The sequence below is a fragment of the Ranitomeya variabilis genome, chromosome 2 (genome assembly GCF_051348905.1).
Source record: "Ranitomeya variabilis isolate aRanVar5 chromosome 2, aRanVar5.hap1, whole genome shotgun sequence".
NCBI classification, from domain to species: Eukaryota; Metazoa; Chordata; class Amphibia; order Anura; family Dendrobatidae; genus Ranitomeya; species Ranitomeya variabilis.
The window spans coordinates 1,000,286,841-1,000,304,203 of NC_135233.1; the positions used below are offsets into that span (position 1 = coordinate 1,000,286,841).

A 17,363-nucleotide genomic window follows, 5' to 3' on the forward strand; every position below is an offset into this window, starting at 1 on the left:
CCCACGGGGGATGCTCTGCCTTAAAGCATTCTCTTCCAGTACCGCCCACGAGGGATGCACCATCAATGGGGGAAATGCCACCTACAAGGGACTCAATGCTGTCATTGCCGACGAGAGACTCTCCACCTACAAAGGGTGCTCTGCCAGTACCGCCCAAGAGGGGCGCTTCACCAACACAGCCCACAAGGGATGCTTCACCCATGAGGGAAACTCCACCTACAAGGGACGCAATGCAGGCACTACCCACGAAGAACACTCCACCTACAAAGGATGCTCTACCTTAAAACATGCTCTGCCAGCACCACCCAGGAGGGATGCACCACCAATGAGGGAAACGCCACCTACAAGGGACGTAATGCAGGCACTGCCCACGAAGAACACTCCACCTACAAAGGATGCTCTACCTTAAATCATGCTCTGCCAGCACCGCCCAGGAGGGATGCACCACCTACAAGGGACACAATGCAGACACTGCACACGAAGAACACTCCACCTACAACGGATGCTCTACTTTAAAGGGAACCTGTCACCCCCCCCCCCCCGGCATTTGTAACTAAAAGAGCCACCTTGTGCAGCACTAATGCTGCATTCGAACAAGGTGGCTCTTTTAATTATGCTCCTTGCCATGCTTAAATAAACACTTATAAAATGTGCCCCCTCATATCGTGAAATCTCCAGGCAGGCGGGTCTTTTCCCCCTAATTAGACGCAGCACAGCCGTCATTCATACCCCCATGGCGCCGGGCGCCGTCTCCTCAGCGTTGTTTGAATCTGTCTCGGAGTCTGCGCTGTTATTCCTTGGGCATGCGCAGTTAGCGCTGCCCGTCTTTTGACATCATTTGATGCCAGGCTGACTGCGCCTGTGCGGCCGCGCTGCCCAAATTCCCACCCCGCAGTCTCTTCTGATTTATTCACACTGCGGGCCTGGGATCCATGGGCATGCGCAGTGCATATCTTTGCCTCTCACTCATCTCCCTCCGCCTTCTTCAGACTGTGCGTCATCAGCTGATCCCTAAGCGCCGTGGCATGCGCATTTGTAACATAATTTATTTTATTTTTGTTAACCATTAAAAGGTATCATAACTACAAGATTATCTTGTTTTTCATACTGAGAGCATCATTTGGACTGTGTATATCACGGTAAAGGCACAATACCAGAGGGGTATTATTATTATTATTATTATTATTTATTTATATAGCACCATTAATGCCATGGTGCTGTACATGAGAAGGGGTTACATACAGGGTTATAGATATCGTTCACAATAAACAAATTTACAATGACAGACTGGTACAGGGGGGAGAGGACCCTGTCCTTGGGACTTACGTTCTACCCGAGGGGTATGAAATACAACAAGTCCTATATTTAATGAGTAGACGTGTAATATTGATCCACATGGAATAATATCGAGATTGTACCGCATTATCATGTAATGTTATATAATTTTATTAGTGTCTCCTTTACGGGATCAGGGCCCAACCTATACATTTGGGGACACGGTTAAGATTCTTTGATTTATTCATTTTCTGAGTCCTAAACTGATTGGGATCTAGTGGATCTTCGTGGTGCTTATAACATAACCAATCACGTACTAAGATCCAGTATATACCCATAGAGGGTGTATGATTATCAAATTTAATTTTTATATTAATATACTAAATAAAGGTTAATTTGAATTCACATTTCCTTTGCCTTCCTTTGTCTATCCTATCTCTGGTGGTGTCCACTTATGTGACTTGTCCTATGAGATCTGACCTCTTGCTACTGCATTTTTGTGCAGTGAACTGAACCTAGTCTAAGTTGATCCAAAATCTAAAAGCGCCAACACTATGTCTGAGAATGTAATCTCTGTCTATTGTAGAGGTGATTTATAATGCCATTCTTCTAATGGGATTTGTCATGTCTATTGGTGGTTATCTGATTCATTAGTGACAGAGATAAAATACATGAATGTGTGGAGCGCTAGTTCCCAATCAGACTCGTCTATGATTCATGGATTAGTTGGGTTACTGTAACATCTACCGTTGACTTACATGGACAAAAGATATCTGTGTCATGGTTTCTCAGAGAGCACATTCCCATTCTATAAAACTTATAAAAGATTTGATAGACTATGAAACGAAAAAAAAAACAACCATAAAATATCTGATTTTAGGTTTGCTTATGTTAAAGCATTCCGCTGTCGAAACCACAATAGTCTGTGACAAATTTTACAAAGTGAAAACAAAAGAGAAAATGAAAGCGCTGTCACTGTAACTTTTTGATATAATAAAAAAGCATGAAAATATGTAATAATAATGTGATGATAACTAGAGTAGTAGAAAAACTGTACGAGAACAAAAGAAGCTGCTGTAATGAAGAATCCTTTACAAACCCACTGCCCTTGAACACTTACAATACAATTGTTTTTTTCACTTGAAAAAGGCGCTAGTCCAGCGTTGAAACGCTAACAGAGGCAACTACATGTCTGTGGTATCCAGCGCCGGTCATTGGCCGCTCCTGCCAGAGATTCAGCTGTTCCATGTCAACAGAGCAGCGGTTTCTCCTCCTGTTGACAGGGCAGGACAACTGGTGTCATGCTGATTGACGGTCGTCTCTCTGCTGCTAATTGGGGGAAGCCGGCTGTCAATCAGCATGACACCAGTAGTCCCGCCCTCTCAACGCCCTCTCAACAGGAAGAGAAACTGCTGCTGTGTTGACATGGAGCAGCTGAATGTCTGGCAGGAGCGGCCAATGACCGGGGCCAGGTACAACAGACAGGTATTCGAACTGTAAACCCTTTTTTCTTTAAGTTTCCAGATATCCTCTTTAAGTGTTTTTCACTCTCTGGATGACCTCTCCTCTCCTGCTTAAACGGTATTCCCATTTCAGCAATAGTATAACTGCATATACAGATATATGACTGCACATGGAATATCTGAAGAAGATATGCGGCACTCCAGGTAAGAAGCTGAGGTGCCCAAGTAGGGTTCCAACCAGAAGTCAAGTAAATGTAGAAACTTGGCACTCAAAATTTCAGTTTAGTAAACTAAAATTTTATTGGTAATACATTTGGTTGTTAACGTTTCGGTCTTGACAAACCTTCATCAGAACTGATTGCCGCGTGCAATGGTCTTGAGAACTACACAAATTCTCACGTTATATGCGGCAATCAGGTCTGATGAAGGTCTGTCAAGACCGAAACGTTAACAACCAAATGGATTGCCAATAAAATTTTAGTTCACTAACTGAAATTTTGAGTGCCAAGTTTCTACATTTACTTGCACATGGCATATCTACAGGATACAGTTGTAAAATCAGATTTGTAAATTGGTATGATCAATATTTTAGATCTAAACTGTACTTTGGTGGACCACTTATTTTTTCCCAATCCTCTTATATACCCCAGGAATATATCTCAGTATTACTGAGGTGAGGTGATCTGACACCACAATCAACACGCACAAATATTATACAATTCATTTCCATCCCTTTCTCTACCAGCATTAGCCCATTAAGTCCACTACCATTGACATATGAATTAACAAAAATGATGGATTCCTACTTAACCAGATGAACAATAACCTAGTGATAATTAACTTTCAACAGAGGTAAAATAGATGGAAGAAAAATAGATTTGCTGTAATTTACGTCTAAGATAACATAATTCTAGCGACAGGATGATTAGCAGTTATTGTATTTATACACATTAGAACATTTTAGGGCTTTTCTATTGCGCTATGACAGAATACACAATATTTTAGAACCACACACCTAATAGCAACTTACTGGGCTGCTTGATGTGCTTTTGAAAAAATCATTGTTGTATCTGCTGCAGCTCTGCTAGTACTCTCACTGATAAGCTCTGTAGAATCCTGCCCACACCACTGTGGACTTACAGTTTTTTTGTGCACTGTGCATAGGCAGAATGCTCTCAATCGGGGGGGTTGGAGTTATACAAAGCTATACATAGAACAAATCGGCACAGACGGCGACAAGCGGTGCTCCAGGTGCGCCGAACGTCTGTGGGGAAAATCTAATCTACCCGAAGATTTCATCCATTATAAGTTCATGCTAAAAACATACAACTCTGCCCTTCACCTTTTCAAACAAACCTATTTCAATACCCTCATCACCTCGCTGTCCAATAACCCTAAACATCTCTGACACTTTCCAGTCCCTACTCAACCCAAGAGTGCAGGCACCAACCACGGATCTCCGCGCTGACGATCTGGCCAATTCATTCAAAGAAAAAATTGACCACATTCGACAGGAAATCATCTCCCAATCCCTTCATACCATGCACTGTCCTCCCTCCCTGACTGCATCTAGTTCACTCTCTGACTTTGATTCAGTTACAGAAGAAGTAATCAAGCTCCTTGCATCTTCTCGCCCAACCACTTGCACCATTGACCTCATTCCATCACAACTCCTCCAGTCCCTTTCCCCAGCTGTCACCTCTCACCTAACAAAAATATTCAACCTTTCTCTCTCTTCCGGTATTTTTCCCTCCTCATTTAAGCATGCCATCATACATCCATTGCTTAAAAAAACCATCCCTCGATCAAAACTGTGCCCCTAATTATAGACCTGTCTCTAATCTTCCTTTCATCTCTAAACTCCTCAAACGTCTGGTCCACTCCCGTCTTACCCGCTATCTCTCAGATAACTCTCTTCTCGACTTTCTTCACTCTGGTTTCCGCTCTTTACACTCTACTGAAACTGCCCTCACTAAAGTCACTAATGACCTACTAACAGCTAAATCTAATGGTCACTACTCCATGCTAATTCTCTTGGATCTCTCCGCAGCATTCGATACTGTGGATGATCAGCTCTCCCTCACTATGCTACACTCCATCGGCCTCAAGGACACCGTTCTCTCCTGGTTCTCCTCCTATCTCTCTGACCGATCCTTCACTGTATCTTTTGCTGGTTCCTCCTCCTCTCACCTTCCCCTTACTGTTGGGGTTCCTCAAGGATCAGTCCTAGGCCCCCTCCTCTTCTCTTTGTATACTGCCCCTATTGGACAAACAATCAGTGGATTTGGTTTCCAGTACCATCTCTATGCTGACGACACCCAATTATACACCTCTTCTCCTGATATCACTCCGACCTTTTTAGAAAACACCAGTGATTGTCTTACCGCTGTCTCTAACATCATGTCCTCCCTCTATCTGAAACTGAACCTGTCAAAAACTGAACTCCTCGTGTTCTCTCCCTCTACTAACCTACCTTTGTCTGACATTGCCATCTGCGTGTGCGGTTCCACCATTACTCCAAAGCAACATGCCCGCTGCCTTGGGGTCATCCTTGATTCTGAGCTTTCATTCACCCCCCACATCCGATCACTGGCTCGCTCTTCTTATATGCATTTCAAAAACATTTCTAGAATTCGCCCTTTTCTTACTTTCGACTCTGCAAAAACACTTACTGTCTCACTTATTCATTCTCGTCTGGACTATTGTAACTCTCTACTAATCGGCCTCCCTCTTACCAAACTCTCCCCGCTCCAATCTGTCCTGAATGCTGCTGCCAGGATCATATTCCCCAATCAACCGCTACACCGATGCCTCTACCTTGTGCCAGTCATTATACTGGCTACCCATCCACTCCAGAATCCAGTACAAAACTACTACCCTCATCCACAAAGCACTCCATGGCTCGGCACCACCCTACATCTCCTCTCTGGTGTCAGTCTACCACCCTACCCGAGCCCTCCATTCTGCTAATGACCTCAGGTTAGCATCCTCGATAATCAGAACCTCCCACTCCCGTCTCCAAGACTTTACACGTGCTGCGCTGATTCTTTGGAATGCACTACCTAGGTTAATACGATTAATCCCCAATCCCCACAGTTTTAAGAATGCCCTAAAAACTCATTTGTTCAGATTGGCCTACCGCCTCAACGCATTAACCTAACTATCCCTGTGTGGCCTAATAAAAAAATAAAAAAAACTTAAACCATAATCAGGTTCCTCGCATCATGTTCTCATACACTTTATGCAGTTAATAGCCTCTGTGTCTGTACTGCTACATACTTAGGCAGTTAACTGGTTCATGCAGCCTTACATGAACACCCGAGCCTTACACTATGGCTGGTCCAAATAACTAAAGCAATTGTTACCATCCACCTCTCGTGTCTCCCCTTTTCCTCATAGTTTGTAAGCTTGCGAGCAGGGCCCTCATTCCTCCTGGTATCTATTTTGAAATGTGATTTCTGTTATGCTGTAATGTGGTTTATTGTCTGTACAAGTCCCCTCTATAATTTGTAAAGTGCTGCGGAATATGTTGGCGCTATATAAATAAAAATTATTATATATTTATTAATGAATATTGAGGATTACATAAAAAGAGCTTATCAGTGAGAAGACTAGCAGATAAACCAACGAGTGGAAGGCCAGTGAGCGGGAAACTCTACTCCACCTGCACTTTCAGATGAAGCAGCAAAAACCTGATGACAAATTCTCTTGAATTATTTAGCAGGCCCAACTCTCTACATTTTGTTGCGCCTGTGCCTAATAACGCAGCCCAATCCTATTAATTTTAACAGGACTGAGCTGCACAGGTGCTAGAAAAAGTACTGAGTTGTGCTCAGTATTCAATGAACTGAATGTAGAACACGCTGAAGCACTATCTTTTCATGTGCCACTCTCTATTATACATCAATCATACAACACTGTTACATCATATGTAGTCCCTTGATTATCTTTTTGCTTCCCTATGTTAAGATACCTTCACACTTAGCGACGCTGCAGCGATACAGACAATGATGCCGATCGCTGCAGCGTCGCTGTGTGGTCGCTGGAGAGCTGTCACACAGACCGCTCTCCAGCGACCAACTATGCCAAGGTCCCCGGGTAACCAGGGTAAACATCGGGTTGCTAAGCGCAGGGCCGCGCTTAGTAACCCGATGTTTACCCTGATTACCAGTGTAAAATGTAAAAAAACAAACAGTACATACTCATCTTCGCGTCCCCCGCCGTCTGCTTCCCTGCACTGACTGAGTGCTGGCCCTAACAGCAGAGCGGTGACGTCACCGCTGTGCTGTGCTTTCACTTTACGGCCGGCGCTCAGTCAGGGCAGGAAGCGGACGGTGGGGGACGCGAAGGTGAGTATGTAGTGTTTGTTATTTTACATTTTACACTGGTAACCAGGGTAAACATCGGGTTACTAAGCGCGGCCCTGCGCTTAGAAACCCGATGTTTACCCTGGTTACCAGTGTAAAACATCGCTGGTATCGTTGCTTTTGGTGTCAAACACGACGATACACGGCGATCTGACGACCAAATAAAGTTCTGAACTTTGTTCAACGACCAGCGATATCACAGCAGGATCCTGATCGCTGCTGCCTGTCACACTCAACGATATCGCTAGCCAGGACGCTGCAACGTCACGGATCGCTAGCGATATCGTTTAGTGTGAAGGTACCTTTAGTCAGTGTACGGGCACAACATATACAGATACCTTTTATGGATCCTTAACCCCAATTTTAAAGTGACAAACACGCACTTTAAGTTGATGCATCTATCATTTATATCTTTAATGATATTCAGGCATTGTCTACAATTGTTTAAACGCTGTTTATAGTTTTTGTTCTTTTTTTTCCTTTTTACCTATATATGCACATCGTTTATACTCCACTTCATATTGCTACCACAGTGGATTGCAATACCAGCATCTTGTATGGTCATGTCACTCTGTGTACGTTCTTGGCTCATTTTTCTTTGATCCTTATCAGTAATATCTGATCACCTCTGTATGTACAGGCATTCATTGTAGGTCATTAGTGCCACCTTTTTATCCCTTCTTTTTTGTCTTAATAAATATAATATTTTACAACTACTGGCCCTTTATCATTTTTTAACGTTTGGATGTTCCTCCAGATTCAAAAAACGTACAGCACCTACACAGCTCTATTATTTATTACTATTATTATTTATATTTATTATGCATTGCTAATATAGCGCCATTAATTCCGCAGCGCTGTACAGACATTATCATCACTGTCCCCATTGAGGCTCACAATCTACATTCCCTATCAGTATGTCTATGTCTATGGAGTGTGGGAGGAAAACCGAGAACATCACACAAACACGGGGACAACATACAAACTCCTTGCAGATGTTGTCCTTGGTGGGGTTTGAACCCAGGACCCCAGCGCTGCAAGGCTGCTGTGCTAACCACTGAGCCACCGAGCTGCGACTACTTCATAAGTAAAAATGTGTGGACAGGTTGCCTTTAAGTTGGACTGATATATTAATTGAGAATAATGTTCAGCAGGTCTGTGTATTAGGGAATTTATACCTAGGCATATTAAAATCAATACCAAAAAATATATGTGAAAAGAAGCAGGAGAGGCGATAGGACGTAACTGTGTGTAACACACATCTGGCTCAGGGGACCCCGACAGGCAGCTCGGCAATAAAGGAAGGCCTGCTTCACGATTCATTTTAATATACTGACAGATCTATACTATGATGCAAAGGCCTTCTTACAAAAGCCTCAGGTGAATGCCTTTAAATAGGAAAAGATTATATTGACTCATTAATTTCATGTCATGTTGATTACATTGATAATAAAAAATATGTTATATATAGGAATGATCAGCGCTCCATAAAGCAGTGCTTATCTGTCCCTAACGGAGCGCGGTGGGAGAGAAGACAGAGGCCAGGAAGAAGCAGAGTTTTAGGCGTGCATTTAGGATAGCACTATTGCAGTAATGGCACTGCTTGGACCCCTTCTGACTCCCTTTGTTTCCCCCCAGTAAAATAATAACACCTATACTCCTCTCCGGTGCTGGCGCACTTCCTGCGGTGTCAGCACTGACTCTCTCGGGGATTCTCTCCTAAGAACGCAATTGACATCTGGAGGAAGTGAGAGCTGAGGCTGTTCTCTTGTTTCCTCCAGATATCTTGATTTGTCTGAAGGTGGGAAGACTGGAGCCAGCGCTGACTGTCAGCAGGGATGTTACGCGATCCCCAGGAGAGCCAACGCTGGAACGGCGTCAGCACCGGAGGTGAGATTAGGGGTTATTATTTTACTAGGGGGGGGAAACATAGGGATTGAGAAGGGGTTGTTTGAGTAGTGGACAACCCCTTTACCCTTCTTTTGTAGGCAATGGCCTGACACTGCGTATCTACAAGACGGACGACATTTAGAAGCATTTGTGCCTGGCACTGATACATATCAATGTTGTGAAAAAGTATATTTAGGGGGTACATACTATTTCTGCGGTGTGTCCCTTGAAGGTGTGATAACATTTCCCAGTCTCGGCACTCCATAACTTGCAGGTCTTATCGAATGATCCAGTGGCTATTTTATCTCTGTTGAGAAATTTGAGATCTTACTTTTCCATGTTTGCTTAGTCCTTTACTGTCTCATATCCAAGTCTCAGGTTTGCTGTTTAGAAGACTAAAAATGGCCAATACCCCAACTACTATACAAGTGCATGGACACAAGTGAAGAGCGGTCATATGCTACAATTACAGAGTACTAGCAGTGCCTCGGCAACTATTGGGCAAGGGAGAAGAAATTACAGTACCACTTGCTCTAGATAATCTGAAATAAACCAAGTCAAAAGGAACTAAAAGTCTTAAATAAAATGATTCTACTACTGTTTTGTGTTTACAGCTTCCATACAGGTCTCCATTATTACAGATAACAAAGGAACCTGTGTAACCAGATCTTGCCATCAAATAGCTACAATTTACCAATATTTTGTGTTGAACTATAGGATACATCTTGTAGCAAGAAGCACAGAATTGAATTCTGCAAAAATGGGGATAGATAAGTTTGTATAGAGACAAAAAAAGCAGAAAAGGTTTACTCAAGACTTCTCCTTTGGAGCGTTAAACATTGGTATACAAAACTGTAAAGATGGTTAAAACAACTTAAGGTTCAAACAATTGTGTCCGCAAAAACTGAGAAAACAAAAGTTGCAATATACATATTATTGTAACTTTTTCCACTGAATTGGTCTTTTCTCTTACCCGTAAGGGTTATTAAACTGGATGGCATAGACCACATTTCGATGTCCTTCCAAGGTATGTAGCTCCTCTCCTGAGGCTGTGTCCCAGACTTTACATGTGCGGTCATAACTGCCGGTAATAAAACTACACAAACAAAAAAAAAATTGATTAAGTTACATTTTTTTAAATGAAGCAATAAGTCATTTTATCTGCGGTTCACTTATATTTTTTGTACGGTACTTAGTTGACTTTTTTTTTTTTTTTTTACCAAAAAAGCATGCAAGCCATCCACAGTCTATATTTTCACCTACATGCTACACTTACACTAAGGCCAGGGTCACACTAGCGAGTGTGATGCGAGAAACTCGCATGAATACCCGGCACTGCCACCGGCACGCGGGGTCGGAGTGTGCGGCTGCCTGTATTTCTATGCAGCTGAAGGCTCCGGTCCCGAGTGCCAGTGGCAGCGCCAGGTATTCATGCGAGTTTCTCGCATCACACTCGCTAGTGTGGCCCCGGCCTAACAGGTGTGCTGGCCCTTTTTTTGGTTTTGTTCCAGTTTCTTGTACTCACATTTGGGGACATGGCCGCCTCCTTGTTCTCTGCAGCTTATAGGGAATCTGTCAGTAGGATCAGCCCTCGTAAGCCATCTATGTGGCATGTAGATCATAGGAAGCTGAATAAAACGATACCTTGATATCTGTGATCCGATACCTTATTCCATAGAAATCCACATTTTTCTTAATATGTAAATCAGCTGTTAAGATACATCTCCCCGAGAATCTGCCTCCAGAGCTGTGGAGATACGAGGGTCATTTGGTGCTCTCGACCACATGGACCAGGGCTCATCCCACTGATTGGCCACTCACCTTTCACGTGGGCAGAACACTACTCAGGCATCACAGGGTGAGAAGATAAAACATAGTAGAAATACTTTATTGAACCACCAACAATTACAGTCATTTGAGGCTTTTGGCCGGGTGACTGGATGGTCCCAATCTGGCTTCCCTGAACGTCTCTATGGAGCTGGGTGACCGGAAGTTCCCACCCTGGCTTCTCCAAACATATTCATGGGGGTCAGGTGACCAGAGGGTCCCAACCTGGCTTCCCCAAATGTATCCATGGGTTCAGTGATAGTTAATGGAGCAGATCTGTATTCTTCCAGCTAGTGCTGTGATCTTTAAGCTGGCATCCTGTAGAATGTCAAATTTGTGTCCCTCTTGATGTATGCCATGGTGTCCTGGCAGCTGCCTGTAAAGCATTCCTGGCTGTGGTTTTGTAATTGTCTCTTGATACAGAGGCACTTTTATAGTTCACAGCTCTTATTCAGGCATTTTTCCACAGGATTGGTGAAGGTGGCAGGGGCTAATCTCTCATTGTTTGAGTATTTAATCAATCCACAAAGTTGGTCCTCCAATGCTCTGCAGGTCAGCAAGCCACAGGGACCCACACAATGGTCAATCAACATATTAACAAACATTGATTGTTCAATTACCCTATGCCCTTGTCCCTCAAAGCTGGCAGACAATGAACTGCAGCAAACAGCAACTCATACAGTCTCATACAAGCAATAGTTTATGCTTGGATAATTAAGATTAAATGCTGTGTTGTCACAGGGGTGTCACCAGTGTAAGACATGTACTGACTGACAGTCTGATCTCCTGGACTACATGCCTCACACTGGCAACGCCCTTTCTATTAAAATAATCCCAGGACAGATTCTCGGTGGGATCTATGTCTCACCCATAGATCTTAAGAGCTCATTTACATATTAAGAAAAATGTGGCTGCCTCTGGAATAAAACATCAAATTGCACATATTAAGGTGTCATTTTATTCAGCTTTCTATGACCTACGTGCCCGTATAGATGGCATAGCAGGGTGGATCCTACTTACAGATTCCCTCAGCTTTCCACACTCAGGTATCAAGCATAGTCAGGCACAGGTTCTTCTCTCCCAATGTCTATTTTGAGGCCTTCTGGCACATAGCAAGGTGAGATATTAGAGTTGGGGACCATCCTGATTGTGTACACCTTGTTATGGTAGGATGGCTTTTATGCTTTTTTGATTAAAAAATATGTCAACTAAGTACACTAATGTTTTTTTTTACACATGTAACTCTACTTATTTCTACGCACTGTTTTCATTCCAGGTTGGCCACATTGGATATGAGCACCTACGCATTACACTTACAGTGACAGGTGTGCTGGCTGTGGATCTTTTGTTTAGTAAGGATAATGCAGCAATTTTACTGCAAATGGCTAAAGACTTTGTGCAGTCCTAGCCAACAATGAAAAAAAAAATTTGAAAAAACATAAAATGTCAGGGTCGCACCACGCTCGTTCTATAGTCAAATGGTCAACTGTGACACGCGGCCTAAGACTTTCCTATCTTCTTCATTAGTGTGTGACTTCAAATAATGGGATGACAAACCATGTAACTACTAGGCCAACGTACGCACAAAGAATGGATAGATGTTCTGCAATTTATTTAGTGCGCGGTCCTGGCCCGGGGGAGTCTTCTCATGTCACCCCGCGAGCCTCTAGGCTGTTAGACATAAATCACCTTCCCTGCTGTGTCTCACACACTCATCGCACTAGACAAGCAATTTATGTAGCCACAGCATTAGACATTTTGTAAGGAAGCAGAAACTAAAATGCCTGTCGTTCACCCACTGATGAGCACGTGCATAGGGTAGTAAAGGGGGACAACTCCATATCCAATGCTCAGATCTTCTGTGGCTACAACACACGACCCAAGCTCTGCAGCCGCAGCTTTTATCCAATATGCAAGCTGTTAAAATGCATATATGGAGGTGATGTAGCATTACAGGAAAAATACACATGACATTGAGTAAAACACTTACAGGGAACCAGTCATATATATAAAAATGATATTTACTTGCAGATAAGGGGTTAATTTGCAGATAAATAGTGTGTAAATCAGTCTGGGTGCCTCAGTGGAGCAACTGCTACAGACTCATGTGAAATGCGTTTTGGATTAAAAACCCCGGAATGCGTAAGAAAATGGATAATTTTTAACTATGAGTATATTGGGCATATTTTTATTTTAGGCTATGCTATTAAAAGGTAAAGTATTAACTCCTTTTTTGCCGCTGCACGGAGAATATCCTATTTGACCTGGGTGCTCCATATATCACACCCAGATCACAGACCGTCTATCCTAAAAGGTTTTTCTAGGATCGCTTCCTCGTGATTACGTATTGGGTGCTGGGCTCACGTGTCACAACAAAATCACGTGAGCCCCGGGAACGCGAGTGCCTACACCACTGGAACGGTGAGTATAGGTGGCAAAACATAGGGAATGAAAAGGGGCTGTTCTAGTAGCGGACAATCCCTGTAAAGTGGCTGTCGCGAGTTATTACATAGGTAAAATAGCAAAGTACTTGAAAAAACAATCAACTTTGCAATTTACCCATTTCAAGAACAGAGGGATATTTAATTTTATAGTTTACAGCTGATTACCTAGGTTACCGGCCACCCTGTGGTCTCAGAGTGGCCGGTTACCTAGGTAAGGAGCAGGCTCTATGTGTCACAGCTTGTTGTGCTGCTAGATCCGACCAGCTTCAGTCCTGTATGTCACCATTGATGCAGAACTGGCACTGCCAGCAGAACCAGAGAGCGCTCAGTTCAACAGCGCACTGGCAAGCGTAAGCAGAGGGGCTGCGGAGCAGCGCAACACCCCGATTAGCACTTTTACATAACTCCATCTCATCTCCTTACCTGGATCCAGATTTATTAAATGCCACGTTTGTCAGGGGCAAAATATGAGCTCTGAGCACCTGGAAAGATAAAACAGCTTATTAAACCGGAGCTGATATCAAAACTGACCTAGTACAGACCGCTCCAGCTCAGGAAGACCGCCTTCTCTCATTAGCAGTTTGTTGGGAGGATTTCTATTCTATGTATAGAAGTCTATGGCGGCAACACATTATGTGAACAGCACTTTAATGCGTAAGCATTGGGAAAGTTACAAAAGATTGGGAATTACGTATTTTTACAGTTTTCCGTAATTAATCAAAATTAGTTTGAAACAAAACATGAACACACAGAGGGTATAGTGGCACACATAGAGGGTATAGTGGCACACAGAGAGGATATAGTGGCACACATAGAGGGTATAGTGACACACAGAGAGGGTATAATGGCACACAGATAGCATATAGCGGCACACAGAGAGCATATAGTCGCACACATAGAGGGTATAGCGGCACACAGAGAATATAGCAGCACACAGAGAGCATATAGCGGCACACAGAGAGGGTATAGCGGCACACAGAGAGGGTATAGCGGCACACAGAGAGGATATAGTGGCACACAGAGAGGGTATAGTGGCACACATAGAGGGTATAGTGGCACACAGAGAGCGTATAGTGGCACACAGAGAGGGTATAGTGGCACACAGAGAGGGTATAGTGGCACACAGAGAGCATATAGTCGCACACAGATAGCATATAGCGGCACACAGAGAGGGTATAATGGCACACAGAGCATATAGCGGCACACAGAGCATATAGTCGCACACATAGAGGGTATAGTGGCACACAGAGAGCATATAGCGGCACACATAGAGGATATAGTGGCACACAGAGAGTGTATAGCGGCACACATAGAGGATATAGTGGCACACAGGGAGCGTATAGTGGCACACAGAGAGGGTATAGTGGCACACATAGAGGATATAGTGGCACACAGAGAGTGTATAGCGGCACACAGAGGATATAGCGGCACACATAGAGGGTATAGTGGCACACATAGAGGGTATAGCGGCACACATAGAGGATATAGTGGCACACAGAGAGCGTATAGCGGCACACATAGAGGGTATAGTGGCACACAGGGAGGGTATAGCGGCACACAGGGAGCATATAGCAGCACACAGAGCAAATAGCAGCACACAGAGAGCATATAGCAGCTCACACAGAGCTTACAGCGGCACACAGAGAGCGTAAAGCTGCACACAGAGGGTATAGTGGCACACAGAGAGTATATAGCGGCACACAGAGAGGGTATAGTGGCACACAGAGAGCGTATAGTGGCACACAGAGAGCGTATAGTGGCACACAGAGAGGGTATAGCGGCACACAGAGAGGGTATAGTGGCACACAGCGTACAGCGGCACACAGCAAATAGCAACACACAGAGAGCGTATAGCGGCACACATAGAGGGTATAGCAGCACACAGAGAGCGTATAGTGGCACACAGAGCAAATAGCAGCACACAGAGAGCGTATAGCAGCACACAGAGCAAATAGCAGCACACAGAGAGCGTATAGCGGCACACAGAGAGCGTATAGCGGCACACAGAGAGCATATAGCAGCACACAGAGCAAATAGCAGCACACAGAGAGCATATAGCGGCACACAGAGAGCGTATAGCGGCACACAGAGAGCGTATAGCGGCACACAGAGATAGTGGCACGCAGAGAGCGTATAGCGGCTCATAGAGAGGGTATAGTTTGCACACAGGGTATAGCGGCACACAGAGCAAATAGCAGCACACAGAGAGCGTATAGCGGCACACAGAGAGGGTATAGCGGCACACAGAGAGCGTATAGCGGCACACAGAGCAAATAGCAGCACATAGAGAGCGTATAGCGGCACACAGAGAGGGTATAGCGGCACACAGAGCAAATAGCAGCACACAGAGCGTATAGTGGCACACAGAGAGGGTATAGCAGCACACAGAGAGCGTATAGCGGCACACAGGGAGCATATAGCAGCACACAGAGCAAATAGCAGCACACAGAGAGCGTATAGCAGCACACATAGAGCGTATAGAGGCACACAGAGCACATAGCAGCACACAGAGAGCGTATAGCGGCACACAGAGCAAATAGCAGCACACAGAGTGTATAGCGGCACACAGAGCAAACAGCAGCGCACAGAGCGCATATAGTGGCACACAGGAAGCATATAGCAGCACAGAGAGCATACAACTGCACACAGAGTCTGTGTAGCAGCACACAGAGCGTACAGTGGCATACAGAGCGTACAGCGGCACACAGAGAGCGTGTAAGCAGAACACAGACTGCGTATAGCAGCGCACAGAGAGCGCATAGCGGCACACAGTGAGTGTACAATGGCGCACAGAGAGCGTACAACAGCGCACAGAGAGCAGATAGCGGCAAACAGAGCAGATAGCGGCACACAGAGAGCATAGAGCTGCACATAGAGTGTATAGCGGCACACAGAGAGCGTTTAGCAGCACACAGAGAGTGTATAGCAGCACAGAGTGCGTACATAGCAGCAAAAAGATTGTATATAGCGCAAAAGACCATATATAGAGGCAAAAAAAAGCATATATAACAGCAAAGAGCGTATATAGAAGCAAAGAGAGCATATATATCGGCAAACAGAGAGTATATAGCGGCAAAGAGAGCATATATAGCAGCAAAGAGAATGTATAGCGACACACAAAGTGTACAGCGGCACACAGAAAGCATATAAAGCCACACAGAGAGCGTATAGCGGCACAGAGAGCGCGAGAGCGTACCGCCGATCACAGACAACGTATTGCGGATCACAGAGAAGGTATCATGGATCACAGAGAGTGTATCGCGCACACAGTCCTGCAGATCTGTATATAGAACCATGTAAAATGCCAGGACTGTAATACAGTTATTCTCCCTACAAAGCCTCTCAGTGCTCTCGGGGGCTTACCTCTAGAATATGGCATCCAACACAACAATGCACAATGTTAGTGATATGGCATATGGGAAAAAGTCTTACAATGAAGCTACTTACTATCACATTATTATTTCCATATTTGTATTCTATGTCTCCGTTCACACACATCATATTTCTGTAATTTTATTTTAATACATTTTTATGCTTTGGGGAAAAAAAAGTTGAATATGCTAGAAAAAAAGTGACAGATTTTCAAATCCCATCCTCAACTAGCGTTTGGAAACTGCACATTGTTTAGATGTTGTTTGCTCTTATTTTTAAAGGGAACCTGTCAGGCAATTCATACTGCCCAAACTGCGGGAAGCCAAAATCAGATCCTGGCTGCATGATTGAAGTCAGGTATATTTTTCTATAAATCGTTTTGATGTTTCAGAGAAAGTTTACTTTGCTGCTTACCAGGCCGACTCTTCCCAGCGAAGCTAGAGGTGATTGACAGGTCTCTCCCTATGTCCATACGATGGAGAGACCTGTCAATCACCTGCATATTTACTCTGGAACGCTCCAGCATTTATAAAACCTTGCTGCACCAAATATATACAGTATATATATTAATATACTTGGCTGCAGTTACACAGCCGGGGGGCTCTGATTCATGCTGCCCGTGGTTTGAGCAGAATGAAGACTGACGGGTTCCTCTTAAGGATGTTGAATATCCTACTTGATGGTTATATGACTTATGGACGGCATAATTTAGCAGTTTCGCCTCT

General features: G+C 44.1%; 1 protein-coding gene across 1 annotated transcript in view; it reads right to left on the reverse strand.

Moving 5' to 3' along the window:
- Nucleotides 1–17,363, reverse strand: part of DAW1 (dynein assembly factor with WD repeats 1) — a 62,735-nt gene that overhangs the window by 26,791 nt on the left and 18,581 nt on the right. Inside the window, exons 4-6 of the mRNA XM_077291150.1 lie at nucleotides 13,690–13,748; nucleotides 9,969–10,091; nucleotides 9,203–9,302 (exon numbers count right to left, since the gene is read on the reverse strand). Of these exons, the coding sequence (XP_077147265.1) occupies nucleotides 9,203–9,302; nucleotides 9,969–10,091; nucleotides 13,690–13,748 (282 nt within the window). The remainder of the gene's footprint in view (nucleotides 1–9,202; nucleotides 9,303–9,968; nucleotides 10,092–13,689; nucleotides 13,749–17,363) is intronic.